The 14,586-nt window shown below is 40.4% G+C and overlaps 1 protein-coding gene across 2 annotated transcripts in view; it reads right to left on the reverse strand.

Moving 5' to 3' along the window:
- Positions 1-14,456, reverse strand: part of LOC117186125 (clathrin heavy chain) — a 71,559-nt gene extending 57,103 nt beyond the window's left edge. The window contains exons 1-2 of one of the 2 annotated variants that reach the window (XM_033386272.1): positions 14,348-14,456; positions 13,254-13,396 (exon numbers count right to left, since the gene is read on the reverse strand). In XM_033386272.1, the coding sequence (XP_033242163.1) occupies positions 13,254-13,295 (42 nt within the window). In that variant the 5' untranslated portion in view covers positions 13,296-13,396; positions 14,348-14,456. Of the gene's footprint in view, positions 1-13,253; positions 13,397-13,971; positions 14,074-14,347 lie in introns of those variants that run through there. The other variant, XM_033386273.1, reaches the window with a different exon arrangement.
- Between the last annotated feature and the right edge of the window lie 130 nt (positions 14,457-14,586).

The raw sequence follows: 14,586 nt of genomic DNA on the forward strand, positions 1-14,586 counted from the left end.
AACTCAAATATTTCTGTATTCTTTTTATAACCGATACTCAAAATGAGTATTGGGGTATATTAGATTTGTGGTAAAAGTGGATGTGTGTAACGTCCAGAAGGAATCGTTTCCGACCCCATAAAGTATATATATTCTTGATCGGCATCAATAGCCGAGTCGATTGAGCCATGTCTGTCTGTCCGTCTGTCCGTCCGTCCGTCTGTCCGTCCCCTTCAGCGCCTAGTGCTCAAAGACTATAAGAGCTAGAGCAACGATGTTTTGTATCCAGACTTTTGTGATATGTCACTGCTACAAAAATATTTCAAAACTTCGCCCCGCCCACTTCCGCCCTCACAAAGGACGAAAATCTGTGGCATCCACATTTTTAAAGATACGATAAAACCAAAAACGCAGAATCGTAGAGGATGACTATATGTTCTAGAGTGTAAGATCTCAACCAGATCGTATAATTATTATAGCCAGAATCAAGAAAGCAATTTCATTCTTTCTCGCTCTGTCTCTCTCTAACACACAGGTTTCATGGTCGGTTTTGTCAATTGCAAAATATGAGTTCAAGGATCTCAGAACCTATAAGAGCCAGAGCAACCAAATTTGGTATCCACACTCCTGTGATATCGGACCTTGACCGTTTCGTGTCCAAATTTCGCCATACCCCCTTCCGCCCCCGCAAAGGACGAAAAACTGGGGCATCCACAAATCTCAGAGACTATTAAGGCTAGAGTAACCAAATTTGGTATCCGCACTTCTGTTAGATCTCACTATAAAACGTATATCTCAGAACTTCGCCCCACCCTTTTCCGCCCCCACAAAGGACGAAAATCTGTTGCATCCACAATATTGCACATTCGAGAAAACTAAAAACGCAGAATCATAGATAATGACCATATCTATCAGATTGCTGAATCTGGATCAGATCAGATAATTTTTATAGCCAAAAGGAACAAATCAATTTGCACTGGCTACGCAGCGCCCGACGTCACGCTCAGACTGATTTTCTGTCTCTCTCGCACGCACTCCTTGTCGTGTCGTTTAATATTAGCGGCGTCTGCCGGAGGAGAGCCATACTGACTTAGTATCGGGTATAACTGTAGAGTTGCGGTCTCCGCAGCAACTCACAACGTTCCCCCTCGTTATTTTTCCATTTAAGACGACCTTATCCGTAAAGAGCAAGTTATCATTTCATCGCCCAAAAAGTTAATGGCAGGTTTTTGAGCCTGTACCGTTCATCATGGAACAATACCCTATATTATTTAAAAAAGCAAGAACACTCTTTCATTACTTACGGCAGTAGATTATTTAGCAGAAAGGGCTGTGAAATGTATGCAAGATTTGTACGGTCTTCTAACAGTGGATGAGGAATTATTGAATTCGCGAAAAAAATGTTTCCTCTATATACGGGACACTCTAATATGTAGTATGTATCTAGTATGTATCTTAATTTACACTCCCCGACACTTGAATACGACACACTAAAATGTACACTTCAGGCACTAATATTTCCGGCACAAGCCAAAGAAAACGGTGAATTTGAATTTTCCTCAAATCTCTATTCAATTTAGCAAAAATTAAAAAGAAAATACTAGCTATATTCATTAAAGTAGATTAAGGCAAACAATTTAATTGAAATAACTCAAATTTCCGTGTGAGAGTTTTGCAAAATCCACCGAAACATGCGTACGACATACAGGCTATCTAGAGATTTCATTCATACATGCATACATAATTTTGTCAAATGTTAATCTTCGATTTTTTTGAAAGCCATCGGACTAAAATGGGGAATGACCCCCTATATAGTCCGGTGGCTCTACACCGCCATCATACGACCGATCATGCTCTATGGAGTGGTGGTATGGTGGCCAGCCTTAGACAGAAGGACATGCCTCAATAAACTCAGCAGAGTTCAACGCATGGCAGAGCTATGCATCACTGGCGGGCTACGCACTACTCCAGGGGAAGCCCTGGATACTGTGCTGGACCTCCTCCCTGTAGATCTCATGGGAAAGAAGGTGGCAACACTTTCTGCCCTCAGAATGAGAGAAGCCAGACTGTGGAAGGCGTCCGCGGTTGGGCACTCGGGACTCCTGATGAGACTCCCGCAATAACCAGAGAGGACAGATTACTGTATTCCTAGTGATCACCTCTCGACGCCCTTCCAGGTATCAATCCCACCTAGGGAGGACTGGGAGATGGGCGAACCAGGACCTGCAAATGCGGTTCACTTCTACACTGATGGCTCAAAGCTAGACGGCCGCGTGGGAGGCGGAGTCTACTGCAGCGAGCTGAAAATCAGTCATTGCTTCAGGCTCCCGGACCACTGTAGTGTGTTCCAAGCGGAGATTGAAGCCATCAAGGAGGCCATTTCTATAGTCTCCAAACTACGTCTAGACACGCACTTAGTGTGCGTCTTCTCGGACAGCCAAGCGGCTATTAAAGCTTTAGGCTCAATATCGTCGAACTCAGCGACTGTAAATGACTGCCGCAGGTCTCTGCACGAGATCGCAGAGCAGTTGGATCTCTTCCTTATATGGGTCCCCGGCCACAGGGACATCGAGGGGAAGGACGCCGCCGACCAGCTAGCCAGGCAGGGTACTACGATCCCTCTCCTATCGGAGAGGGAGCAGGTAGCGATGCCCTTAGCTACGTGCAGGCTCCTAACGCACGAATTGTTCGAGCGAAATGCCAATAGGAGATGGCAGCAAACCGTCTCCTGTAAAGTCTCAAGATTGATATGGCCATATCGATCGAAGAAGCGCTCAGCAGAGCTGTATAGACTCAGCAGAGCACAGTGCTCTGCAGTTACTCGAGCCATTACGGGACACTGGCAGATCGGCACTCATGCCTCCAGACTGTCAATCCCTCATAACGACTTCTGCAGGAGTTGTCGCGACGAGGAGGAGGAGGAATCGGTCCTCCACTTCTTCTGCCATTGCCCAGCCCTTGGAAATCGTCGTCTTCGTATTCTCGGGGCCGCTTTCCTCACGGACATTTCGGACCTGTCCGAAATCAAACCAGGGACCTTGTCCAAATACATCCAAGCCACCGGATGGGACTGACCTTAATCCTGCAGTAGTCTGCTCTCACGGTTCAGGCAACGAGAAGGGGCACATGCCCACGCGGCAACACAACGGACCTTCTATAGGTCCAAGTGAGCTCGGGGGCGGGAGGCTCACATCCCCCCTCCCGGCTACCGCCTTAACCTAACCTAATCTTCGATTATTTAATGTTTTTCATTAGCGATCTAAGAAAGATATGTCATCTTTGTATGAGGTTAGACAAATAACATTAAATTGTAATTAAATAATATAAAATTTAATCTTTTGTCACTCCCCTTTTAATTTATTAACAACTAAATCTGAATTTCATAGTTTTCGCTATAATTATACCCGATACTCAAAATGAGTATTGGGGTATATTAGATTTGTGGTAAAAGTGGATGTGTGTAACGTCCAGAAGGAATCGTTTCCGACCCCATAAAGTATATATATTCTTGATCAGCATCAATAGCCGAGTCGATTGAGCCCTGTCTGTCTGTCTGTCTGTCCGTCTGTCCGTCCGTCCGTCTGTCCGTCCCCATCAGCGCCTAGTGCTCAAAGACTATAAGAGCTAGAGCAACGATGTTTTGGATCCAGACTTCTGTGATATGTCACTGCTACAAAAATATTTCAAAACTTCGCCCCGCCCACTTCCGCCCCCACAAAGGACGAAAATCTGTGGCATCCACATTTTTAAAGATACGATAAAGCCAAAAACGCAGAATCGTAGAGGATGACTATATGTTTTAGAATGTAAGATCTCAACCAGATCGTATAATTATTATAGCCAGAATCAAGAAAGCAATTTCATTCTTTCTCGCTCTGTCTCTCTCTAACACACAGGTTTCATGGTCGGTTTTGCCAATTGCAAAATATGAGTTCAAGGATCTCAGAACCTATAAGAGCCAGAGCAACCAAATTTGGTATCCACACTCCTGTGATATCGGACCTTGACCGTTTCGTGTCCAAATTTCGCCATACCCCCTTCCGCCCCCGCAAAGGACGAAAAACTGGGGCATCCACAAATCTCAGAGACTATTAAGGCTAGAGTAACCAAATTTGGTATCCGCACTTCTGTTAGATCTCACTATAAAACGTATATCTCAGAATTTCGCCCCACCCCCTTCCGCCCACACAAAGGACGAAAATCTCTTGCATCCACAATATTGCACATTCGAGAAAACTAAAAACGCAGAATCATAGATAATGACCATATCTATCAGATTGCTGAATCTGGACCAGATCAGATAATTTTTATAGCCAAAAGGAACAAATCAATTTGCACTGGCTTTGCAGCGCCCGACGTCACGCTCAGACTGATTTTCTGTCTCTCTCGCACGCACTCTTTGTCGTGTCGTTTAATATTAGCTGCGTCTGCCGGAGGAGAGCCATACTGACTTAGTATCGGGTATAACTGTAGAGTTGCGGTGTCCGCAGCAACTCACAACTTAACAGGAGTGCGGATACCAAATTTGGTTACTCTAGCCTTAATAGTCTCTGAGATTGTTGAATATCCCCAGATTTTCGTCCTTTGCGGGGGCGGAAGGGGGTGTGGCGAAATTTTGAAACAAACTCGTTTCGGTCCGATATATTAGGAGTGTGGATACCAAATTTGGTTGCTCTAGCTTTTATAGTCTCTGAGATCTAGGCGCTAATGTTTTACTCTAAGCAAAGCCGCCTATGCTACGTGTGTGTTAGAGAGAGACAGGGCGAGAAAAAATGAAATTGTTTTCTTGATGCTGGCTATAATAATAATACGATCCAATTCAGATTCCGCAGTCTTAAAGATATGGTCATTCTCTACAATTCTACGTTTTTGGTTTTCTCATATCTTTAAAATTGTGGATGCCACAGACTTTCGTCCTTTGTGGGGGCGGAAGTGGGCGGGGCGAAGTTTTGAAATATTTTTGTAGCAGTGACATATCACAGAAGTCTGGATCCAAAACATCGTTGCTCTAGCTCTTATAGTCTTTGAGCACTAGGCGCTGAAGGGGACGGACAGACGGACGGACGGACAGACGGACAGACGGACAGACAGACAGACAGACAGGGCCCAATCGACTCGGCTATTGATGCTGATCAAGAATATATATACTTTATGGGGTCGGAAACGATTCCTTCTGGACGTTACACACATCCACTTTTACCACAAATCTAATATACCCCAATACTCATTTTGAGTATCGGGTATAAAAAAGCGTCGGGCCACGATTTCAGCTAAGTATATTTTCTCACCATAATACCGACCGCGTTTGGCTTGGTGGCTTAATTCACAAAATCAGAATGTTACTTCCACAGCGCACCTATAATATTGGAGCCATACCCACAGCAAAGAAGTGTCGCAATTAGATACAAAGATTTCGTCTCTTAATATCATCCAATTGAAGCTTTTGTACCCCAGGGTAGCGTGCTTGGACCGTCACTGTATATCATCTATATCATCATACAACAACTTTGACATTTGCTGATGATGCTGCCATATTAAGGCGCTCTAAGTGCGCAAAAAGAGCAACGGAACAATTATCATCTCATCTCGTGGCAAACACCATAAACAGACAAACTTGCCCACCAGTAACATACCGAAGTAACATACCCAGGTGTCCATTTGGATAGACGGCTCACTTGGCGTAAACACATCGAAGCTAAGACAAACCCACTGAAATTTAAAGCTAGTCATCTACATTGGCTTATAAACGTCCATTCGCCACTAAAACTAGAGTACAAAGTACTTTTGTACAATGCAGTTCTCAAACCAATTTGGACATATAGCTCCGAACTATGCGCAAACGCTTGCATTATCAATCTAGAAATAATCCAGCGGAATCAATCGAAGATACTTAAAACTATCACAATGGTACATACGGAATAAAAATATTCATAAAGACTTAAAAGTAGGATCGGTCAAAGATGAAATCGCCAAAGTGAAAGCAAAGTATCAGGTCAAACTTCATAATGACTTGCGCAGTCTTTAACTTGGCCCACTAGCTATACACGACTCCGGCGAAGAGACGTCTCCACCCAGCAATAATAGTTAGGGCCCTACTCTAAATTCTGTTGCATTCTCTGGCATTTCTGTCAGAATCAACGAAATCAGGAATGTCTTGCCTGTCCCACACATTTCACACATATCACATTTCAGTTTAAACGCCTCTAAAATCTTTAAAAATGAATCAATATTTTTTTTTTCATATGCTATAATTTAGTGAGAAAGAAAAAAAAACAATAATTTCAATTCAAAGAGATCCTTTTCCTTAAAAGGAAACTGTACGTCGTCCAAGGTTTGATCATCTAATAGCTGGCATTAGTCAAATAAATAGCTCAATTGATTGCTTAGTCGATGGAGAATAATATCTCAAGTTTGGAACTGATCTCCGACTAAGATAATTGCCTATTTGCCTAATATTGTACGGATGAGATTTCTTTCCGTAAGAAAAACAAATAAAAACGAGGAGGAACGTTGTGTGTTGCTGCTGCGACCGCAACTCTACATTTACACCTGATACATAGTCAGTATGATTACATTGAGCGACAAAGAGTGCGTGCGGGAGAGACAGAAAACGTGTCTGAACGTGTTGTCGGGCGCTGCATATTCACTGCGAATTTATTAGTTCCTTTTGGCTAAAAAAATGATCCGATCTGATCCAGATTCGGCAATCTGGTAGATCTGGTCATTTTCTATGATTGTGCGTTTTTAATTTTCTCGTATCTTCAATATTGTGGATGCCACAGATTTTCGTTCTTTGTGGTCGCGGAAGGGGGTGGGGCGAAATTTTGAAATACACATGTAACAGTGAGATCTAACAGGAGTGTGGGGGTGGGGCGAATTTTTTAAATACACTTTTTTTTTGTTTTCTCGTATCTTTGAAATTGTGTATTCCACAGATTTTCCACCTTTGTGGGGGCGGAAGTGGGCGGGGCAAAGTTTTGAAATATACTTGTAACAGTGGCATATCACAGAAGTCTGAATACAAAATGTGGTTGCTCTAGCTCTTAGAGTCTCTGTGAACTAGGCGTCAAACAAAACAGACGGACGGACACTCTTACTCTGAAATACAATTTATAAAAACACATTTTTCAAGTTTTTGATAAAAAAAACTCAAGCCGGAAGAAGAAGAATATGTAGTTTTTTTTTTTCCTCTGAGATTTCCGACACAGAATTTTTACTAGTTTCAATTATTATTTTTTAAGAATTGTGGTCAGGACGTCCCAGGAGTTTCTCTTCTTAGCCTTGGCTACTTTAATTAAAGGCTTTGTCAAAAAAATGAATGAGAAATGGGACAACTCTGATAAGAAACATCAGGACAACGCTGATAAGAAACATCAGGAAAACTCTGAAGCAATTCAGCGTTTGGAAGATGAGATCAAACAAAATCCCATACGTTTAAACGTGGGGGTTAAAGCAATGGCAACATCTTAATCGAAATTTGAAAACCGAAATTTTGAGCTGACCGCGCGGCACCTTTGCTCCTTTCCTTGAAGGGGCTTGCTGCTGAGTTACTGCAATTCATTCCCGACGCGGATAAATTTACAAGGGTGTTCAATAAGTTTTGCGGTTCGAAAAGAGAGTCGATATGACTAGCCAAATTTTTTTTATATTGGTACATCCGTCATATAACCGTATGTGAAGTTTAATTTAAATCTTTTTTTTTTAATCAAATAGTATCTACGTGCCATAGAACTTTTTTACAATGTAAAAAAATCAAGTTTCGTGCAGTGGTTGTTTTTTTTTTTTTTATACCAAAAGAAATTTATGAACGAACATTGAAAGTTTATAAGTTCTCTGAGCCTAATTTAATTTAATTACTTTAAACATGGTTTACAAGACCTGAAAGACGATCCACGTGAAGGACGTACAAAATCAGGAACACTAAAAATCGTAGAAAAAAAACAGGATAAAGTATTGGAAAATCGTCGAGTGACTGAAAGAGATTTAGTAGAAGCCCTAGGCGTCTCAGTGGGCAGTATATGGATTATTTTGACTGAAGTTTGAGTTTCAGGGAGCTGTGTGCAAAATGTGTGCAACATTCGCTAAAAATGGAAAAAAAAAACCTGCTCAGCAACATTTACACCGTTATCGAAAGGATACAGTGGATTTTGTGCGACGATTCATCACTAAGACGAGTAAGTGTCCAGAAATCGGTCAAGAAGTTGTTAGCATCAGTTTTTTCAAATACAAAAATAATTTTGTTTGCAAACTGGTAAAATAATAAATTCGTAATATGGCTGTATCCTTTGAGACCAGCTGAAGGAAAAAATTCGTGAAACTTTTTCGGTTTTCAGAAGAAAAAATTCTTCATCAATCTACCGTGTCACGAAAGCATTTTGACAATGGCTAAAATCTATGAATTAAAGTTTGAATTGTTGGAGCATTCACCGTATTTGACAGACTAGACCATAGCGACTTCCATCTGTTTCCAAACCTAAAAAAATACATGCCTGGAAAGCGTTTTTCATCAAATGATGATTTCATAACAGCTGTGGAAGCGTATTTTGAGGGGCGCGTAATCATTATAAGTTATATAATAAAAATTACTTGGTAATAAACATATTTCAATTTTTACGATTTTCTTCACAGATAATCATTATTTTTGAGTAATTTGATAAAACTTAGACTTAATCATTATTCTTGATCAAAAAAAATAAAACAAAAAAATAATGATTATCTATGATTTTTATTTTTTTCGCTTAAAATAAAACTCAACAGTAATTTGCGGCTTCTGTGTTAGAATGTTCGCCAAATCTCGGCAATGCAGAGATTGTACAAAAATAAAGATTTTGGTGTAAATAGTGTTTTTCTAGGTCCATTAAAAGTAAGAGATTTTTTTATTAAAAAAAATTATTTACGGTGCCTGGTATTTTGAGGCTTTTCCGGATTCTTTCTTTCAGGGATGGAATTCACAAAATGGAATCTCGTTGTAACAAGTGGAATAACAAAGTGTATTTCAGACCATAAAATTGTGTTTTTCTTATAGAACCGCAAAACTTATTAAACAACCTTGTAATTATGAGGATGTTAAGCGTGCCCTGGAGCGTCAATATGGAAGTGCCCACCTACGAGAAGTTCATGGTCTGCAGCTGAAGGATAGGGTACAACGTTACTGAGAGTCTCTTCAACAGTTCGCGGTTTAGCTCATCGTTAACCCAAGAAACGTAATAATTGCCATAGCTCCACGCGACATAGCTCATCGTTAACACAAGAAACGTAATAATTGCCATAACTCTACGCGCAAGAACAGTAAAGCGGGCGACGCTAGCGCATTAGGCATAAACTCCTTGCGTCGTGTCGAAATAAAGTTCCTCACAGCTCCGGATCGAGATAGAGGCCCTAGTGAAACAGAGCGGCGATCAGAGTCGGTGGATCGCCAGCGCGTTCTATTGCCACCGAAAAGTATTATATTAGATTGGGTATTGAATACCAATTGATATATCATTTTGGTTGGATTTTTTTTAAAAATGCAGAAAAATGCATGTGTGAAAAATACGATTGGCTTAAGCTAGTTGTTAGAGCTTACACAATAAATACCATCAAAACGGTTTTTCTCACAGGTCACCCCGACGCAAAAAGTTGACTCTGCGGGACTTGTTAGTGCTAATTTCCCTTACAAGCCGGTAGCTGAAAGCTCAACTCCGATTGATTAGAAACTTATCTCGTTTTCTATTCTAGCGGCAAAGAACGCTGATGATACTGCATATTCGGATGCCGGGTATGTGACTTTGGTTCAGACATTACCACCAGAAAAATTCTTATCTTGTCTGTTTCCGTTTGCTGGATCTGTCTTAGCATTAAGTCCCACACTACCAATAAATAGGCGTTCCGGGTATTTTTACCTTGCAGTACAGGACAGTACTTGACGTATAGGTATGAGAGTTTATCTTTAAGTTGAAAAATGTTCGGATTCAGTTTAACGTCCCTCCCTGTTCAAAAAGAACTGAAATTTCTTTGTGTTAAATTGATTCTTCTTGGCTTCATCACTTTTTTGTAGTATATTCCACAGTCTTCTGGTATCACGATATACGAACAGAACTTGTCTGCCATAAAAACCATTTCTTCATTGCAATCAGATAAAAATGTGTGATAGTTCGTACTGATTTTAACTCACTAGGTGCTGTTGGGTTTTCGGTAATCGAAGGTAATAGCTTAGTACCCATGTCACGACATGACTTTATTGACGGCTTGCCTGTCCTTACCCTTGTCTACAGTCAACCATCTGCGCTCTATATCTGTGTTTTATATCGGATCCGACAATTGTATTATTAACCCGAGCTCTTTCTCTCACTATACCTGAACGACTACTTTCCTACCTTCAAAGTGTCGGGCGATATTAAAACAACTGGGTCAGACAGGGAAGCTCATACTCTCATACAAAGAATTATATGTGCATCATATTTATATCCTATACTCGTGATCAATGAATCCTAAGCATGGAAAGGCAGTGGCCCGAAGGCCTGGCCCAATCAGCTCTACAGCCGGTAATACCCGTACGGTGGAAAGTAACTGTGGGATCCCGAGAAAGTCCCATCCCGAATCCGGGGTGGGTGGCAAAGCACCTCCCAAAACTGACACCTTGGAGAGGAAGTTAAGCAATATTGCGAACTTGCCCTAACTTCTGGTAAGGTGGCGGGGGATGACTTGCCCAAGGTAATAAAGAAGTCGCTGGCCCCGATAGAGGCTGCCAAAAGGCTGAAATTCGGTTTAAGCTCAGGCACCATTAAGATATACAAGCGCAAGGCGCATCCTGTCGATAACCCAGTCGAGCAGGAGCCGGCCCCAGAAGGTGTCTCGTCGGACACAGAGCTGATGCTCGATGGCGACTACACGGCGACAAGCCTAAAGCTGCAAGGGTCACATCTAAGGCTGTTGTCGTCCTACATGGCCCATAAGAAAAGTGATCCTCCTAATGACCTCGTTTGCAAGCTAGCCAGCTACAGCGAGGGGTCGGACACTCCCCTACTAATAGGTTGCGATGCCAACGCTCACTACACCCAAGCTCGGACACAAATGTAAGAAGTGACTCACTTTTCAGCTTCATCCTAAACTAAAATTTTTGTATTTGTAATCAGGTCAACGACCTCACTTTTATAATTAAAAATAGACAGCAGATTATTGACCTCACCTCAGTGAGACATAGTCAAGATTTGGAAAGTCCTAAAGGACCATTCCTTCTCTGACGGCAGGCCCGGACACAATGGACGACCTAGATCGTCTAGTGAACAGGTTCACGGAAGCATGCAACAAAGACTTCACGGCTGCATGCCCCACAAATAAACCTAGGGGAAAAATGGAACCCCCTTGGTGGTCAAAACAAATAGATATAGTACGTAAAAGCTGCAGGACTCTATTCAACAGAGCCAAAAGCGCTAACGAGGAGAAGCACTGGGAAGACTATAAAATCAGTCTGGCACTGTATAAAAAAGAATCTACGAAAGCAAAAAGGGCCTCTTGGCAAAAATTTTGCTCTGAAATCAAGGAAACGTTAAAGGCCGCAAGGCTACGCAAGATCCTTTCGACAACTACTCCCTCGGTGGGGTACCTTAAAAAGAATGATGGCACGTAGAGTAACTCCAGTGAGGAATCCATACACATTTTACTCGATACTCATTTCCTCGGGTGTACAACCATCGAGCCGGCACACCCCTTTTGGTAACTTTGATTAGTAAACACCTCAACCCGTTCTAATCGCCAGGTCCGGCCGGGGAAAAAGGGGAAAAGGCCGGGGACATAGCCATCAACTGGCTACAATGTATCTTCAGGAAGATACTGGCAGTGGGTACAATACCACAAGCGTGGCTTAAGACAAAGATAGTCTTCATCACCCAAAGAAGGGAAAGCCTCAATCCTAAACGACTTTAGACCAATCAGTTTATCGTTTAAACGGCACTTCATGAAGGAAGCTCAGTGGTAGAGAAATCTCTGCATTTCAAGAAATTAATAATAACTTTAACTAATAATAACTCATTAATAACTTTTCTCGTTATCGAGGGGAGCCTTTAACAACGTCGTACAGGTGCCATTACGCAAGCCCTGACTGACCTGGGGGAGGGAACAGGAACAGAGGCACCTCGCAAGATAGTTGCAACGTGGACGACGTTGCAATTATCTTCTGGAGGAAATACCCCCAAAACTTGCGCGAAATCGTGTTATTCCCAAATAAATATAAAGTCTCAACCTTTCAACCCCCCATTTTAAATGGATGCAGGCTCTCCTTCAGTTGCGGTTCCAGTTACTTAGGGTTGGTAATTGACAAAAAGCTTAATTGGAACCTGAACGTCAAAGATAGAGTGAAGAAGGCAACGATGGATATACATATGTATCTAGAAATAGCCGGCGCTATCAAAAAGAACGATCACCACACAACGGCGCAAAGATCAGCGAACTGCCGCCCTATGCATCTGTGGAGCTCTTCGCACCACTCCAAATGATGCCCTAAATGCCATCTTATGCTTCCAGATTCTTGGCCCTGCAGGTTAAAGTCAAGGTTTTCTATTTACAATTAATTTTTTCTGCAATCTATCCAAAGTTAACTAAAAATCGTTACAGACGTGTTGTTTTAGAAATAATTTGTTTCCTAATATGACTATGATATTAAAACGAATTTATTTGACGGCAGCAAGAAAATAAAAATTAGACGCAGAAGCTAAAATTTGCAAAAACCACCGACTAGAGATGTGAGAAATACATGCAATTTCAGAGAGCGGCTTTTTTTGTCGCTTGGTGTAACTTATGTACGTATGTACATATGTATGTATACATACGCATGTATACAGAGAGAAATAGAAGCGGAAAAACGCCTGGACAGACGGAATTAGTTATGCATTTACTTATATACATAAATTATATTATACTATATTTTACATAGCCGCCATTTCACTTTTAATGAAACTTTTCCTAGCTAGTCCAAAAAAAGAAAGAACGCCCACAATTAAATCTGGAACTAACTTACGGACATACATATGTACATACATTTAACTACCAATTTATTCACAAAATTGTATATACAATAAAGTTTTGGTTTATAAAAGATCAACAAGTGGTTTTCCATTCAGCCAGACCCATGGTTACTTAAATATGTATGTATGTACATACGTCACATAATTGGAATAAGAGATATGTTCACACATATGTATGTACATATATGTATACCAATTGTATGCACTATACTGGCATTGCTCGTGGACTAACAGCGCAAGAAACGTCAGGCAGTACAATCGTTTAACACTCACCTGTAAATGCTCCTGAAAGCGGATGGGTAGCGGTTGCGTCATCTTTGAAAGATAGTTTTCGACTTTAGTTATAAGGATTACTTAAGGATTCCACTTCAAGTTCAATAATATAAATAGGTTTTTTATTGATTATCAACACTTTTCTGTAAAAGAAGATTATACACACCCAGCGGCGTTTTTGCAGTTATTTAAATAATTTGTAATGCATATATGTACAGGTAAATACCTGTTAATACCTAGTTTTAACTATTTGTTAGCTTTATATAATAATAATAATAATAATACATATGTACTTATTTTTTTTGAAAAATCTCCCCTTTTCTCTTAGTTGCAGAGATCTTTGATTTTCTTATTAGTATTGCTTTTTCCGTTTTTGATGTTATTTTATTTCAAAATGCTACAATTTTGCGAAATGAATACATAGAATGTCAATCAAATAAAAATTTAAATGACAATTGAATTTATAATATCAAATTTATGCAACCATTTATAAGTTTTATTTGCCATTTAATAGACTGTGAAGCGTAACCGCCACAGCACAAACAGTTGTATTTACTAGGCGTATGGCTCTTAATAAATATCTATTCCTTACACATTGAAGATAAAATAATATAAATTTAAAACAAAAACCCCTACTGATAAACTCTGTACGCGCGAGCGAGCACCAATGCTTGAAAAGAAAAGAGGCAGCACTACCGACAGATTACTCGTTGCTCACCACAGTAAAGTCAGCCATGTTGAGTTGCGCTTTTAACAATTAGTCATTCACTAACACATTTACACATATTTTCACATAGGTTCAAGTGAGAAAAATATTTCCAGTCTATAAACCAATTTATAATTTATCTTTGCTTCACAACATAACAAGATATACAAAAAAATATAGATTATAACATTTTTTTTTTTGCAAATATGGACTTGGCCTTTTTTACAAGTAAACTGAACTGCCATATGCCACATAAACAAAATAAAATTTGTATGCTTACATACAAAAAATGTACTACCCTATGCCTAATAACGTTAAACCTTAACAGCAAATTTTATGATTTGTAAGAGCAAAGAGTTTATCTTAGTTGTAATTTAAATAAGCGTACATTTATTTTGTTGTGTTTTCGCTTGCTCAGAAACACTAAACACGGGAGAGATGACAAATCAATTCAAATTTGGCTTTAGCACATTTTATTAGTTGATAGGCCAAAAGGTAAAGAGAATACATCGGGTGCGTAGCGCAGCAGAACCGATAAATTCTTGATCGACTCCCTTGATTAGTTATATCGAATAGCATCGTCTAGTTTTTGAACGAAATTGTGAGAAATATTGCACTTACTATATT

Source organism: Drosophila miranda, chromosome XR, assembly GCF_003369915.1.
Source record: "Drosophila miranda strain MSH22 chromosome XR, D.miranda_PacBio2.1, whole genome shotgun sequence".
NCBI classification, from domain to species: domain Eukaryota; kingdom Metazoa; phylum Arthropoda; class Insecta; order Diptera; family Drosophilidae; genus Drosophila; species Drosophila miranda.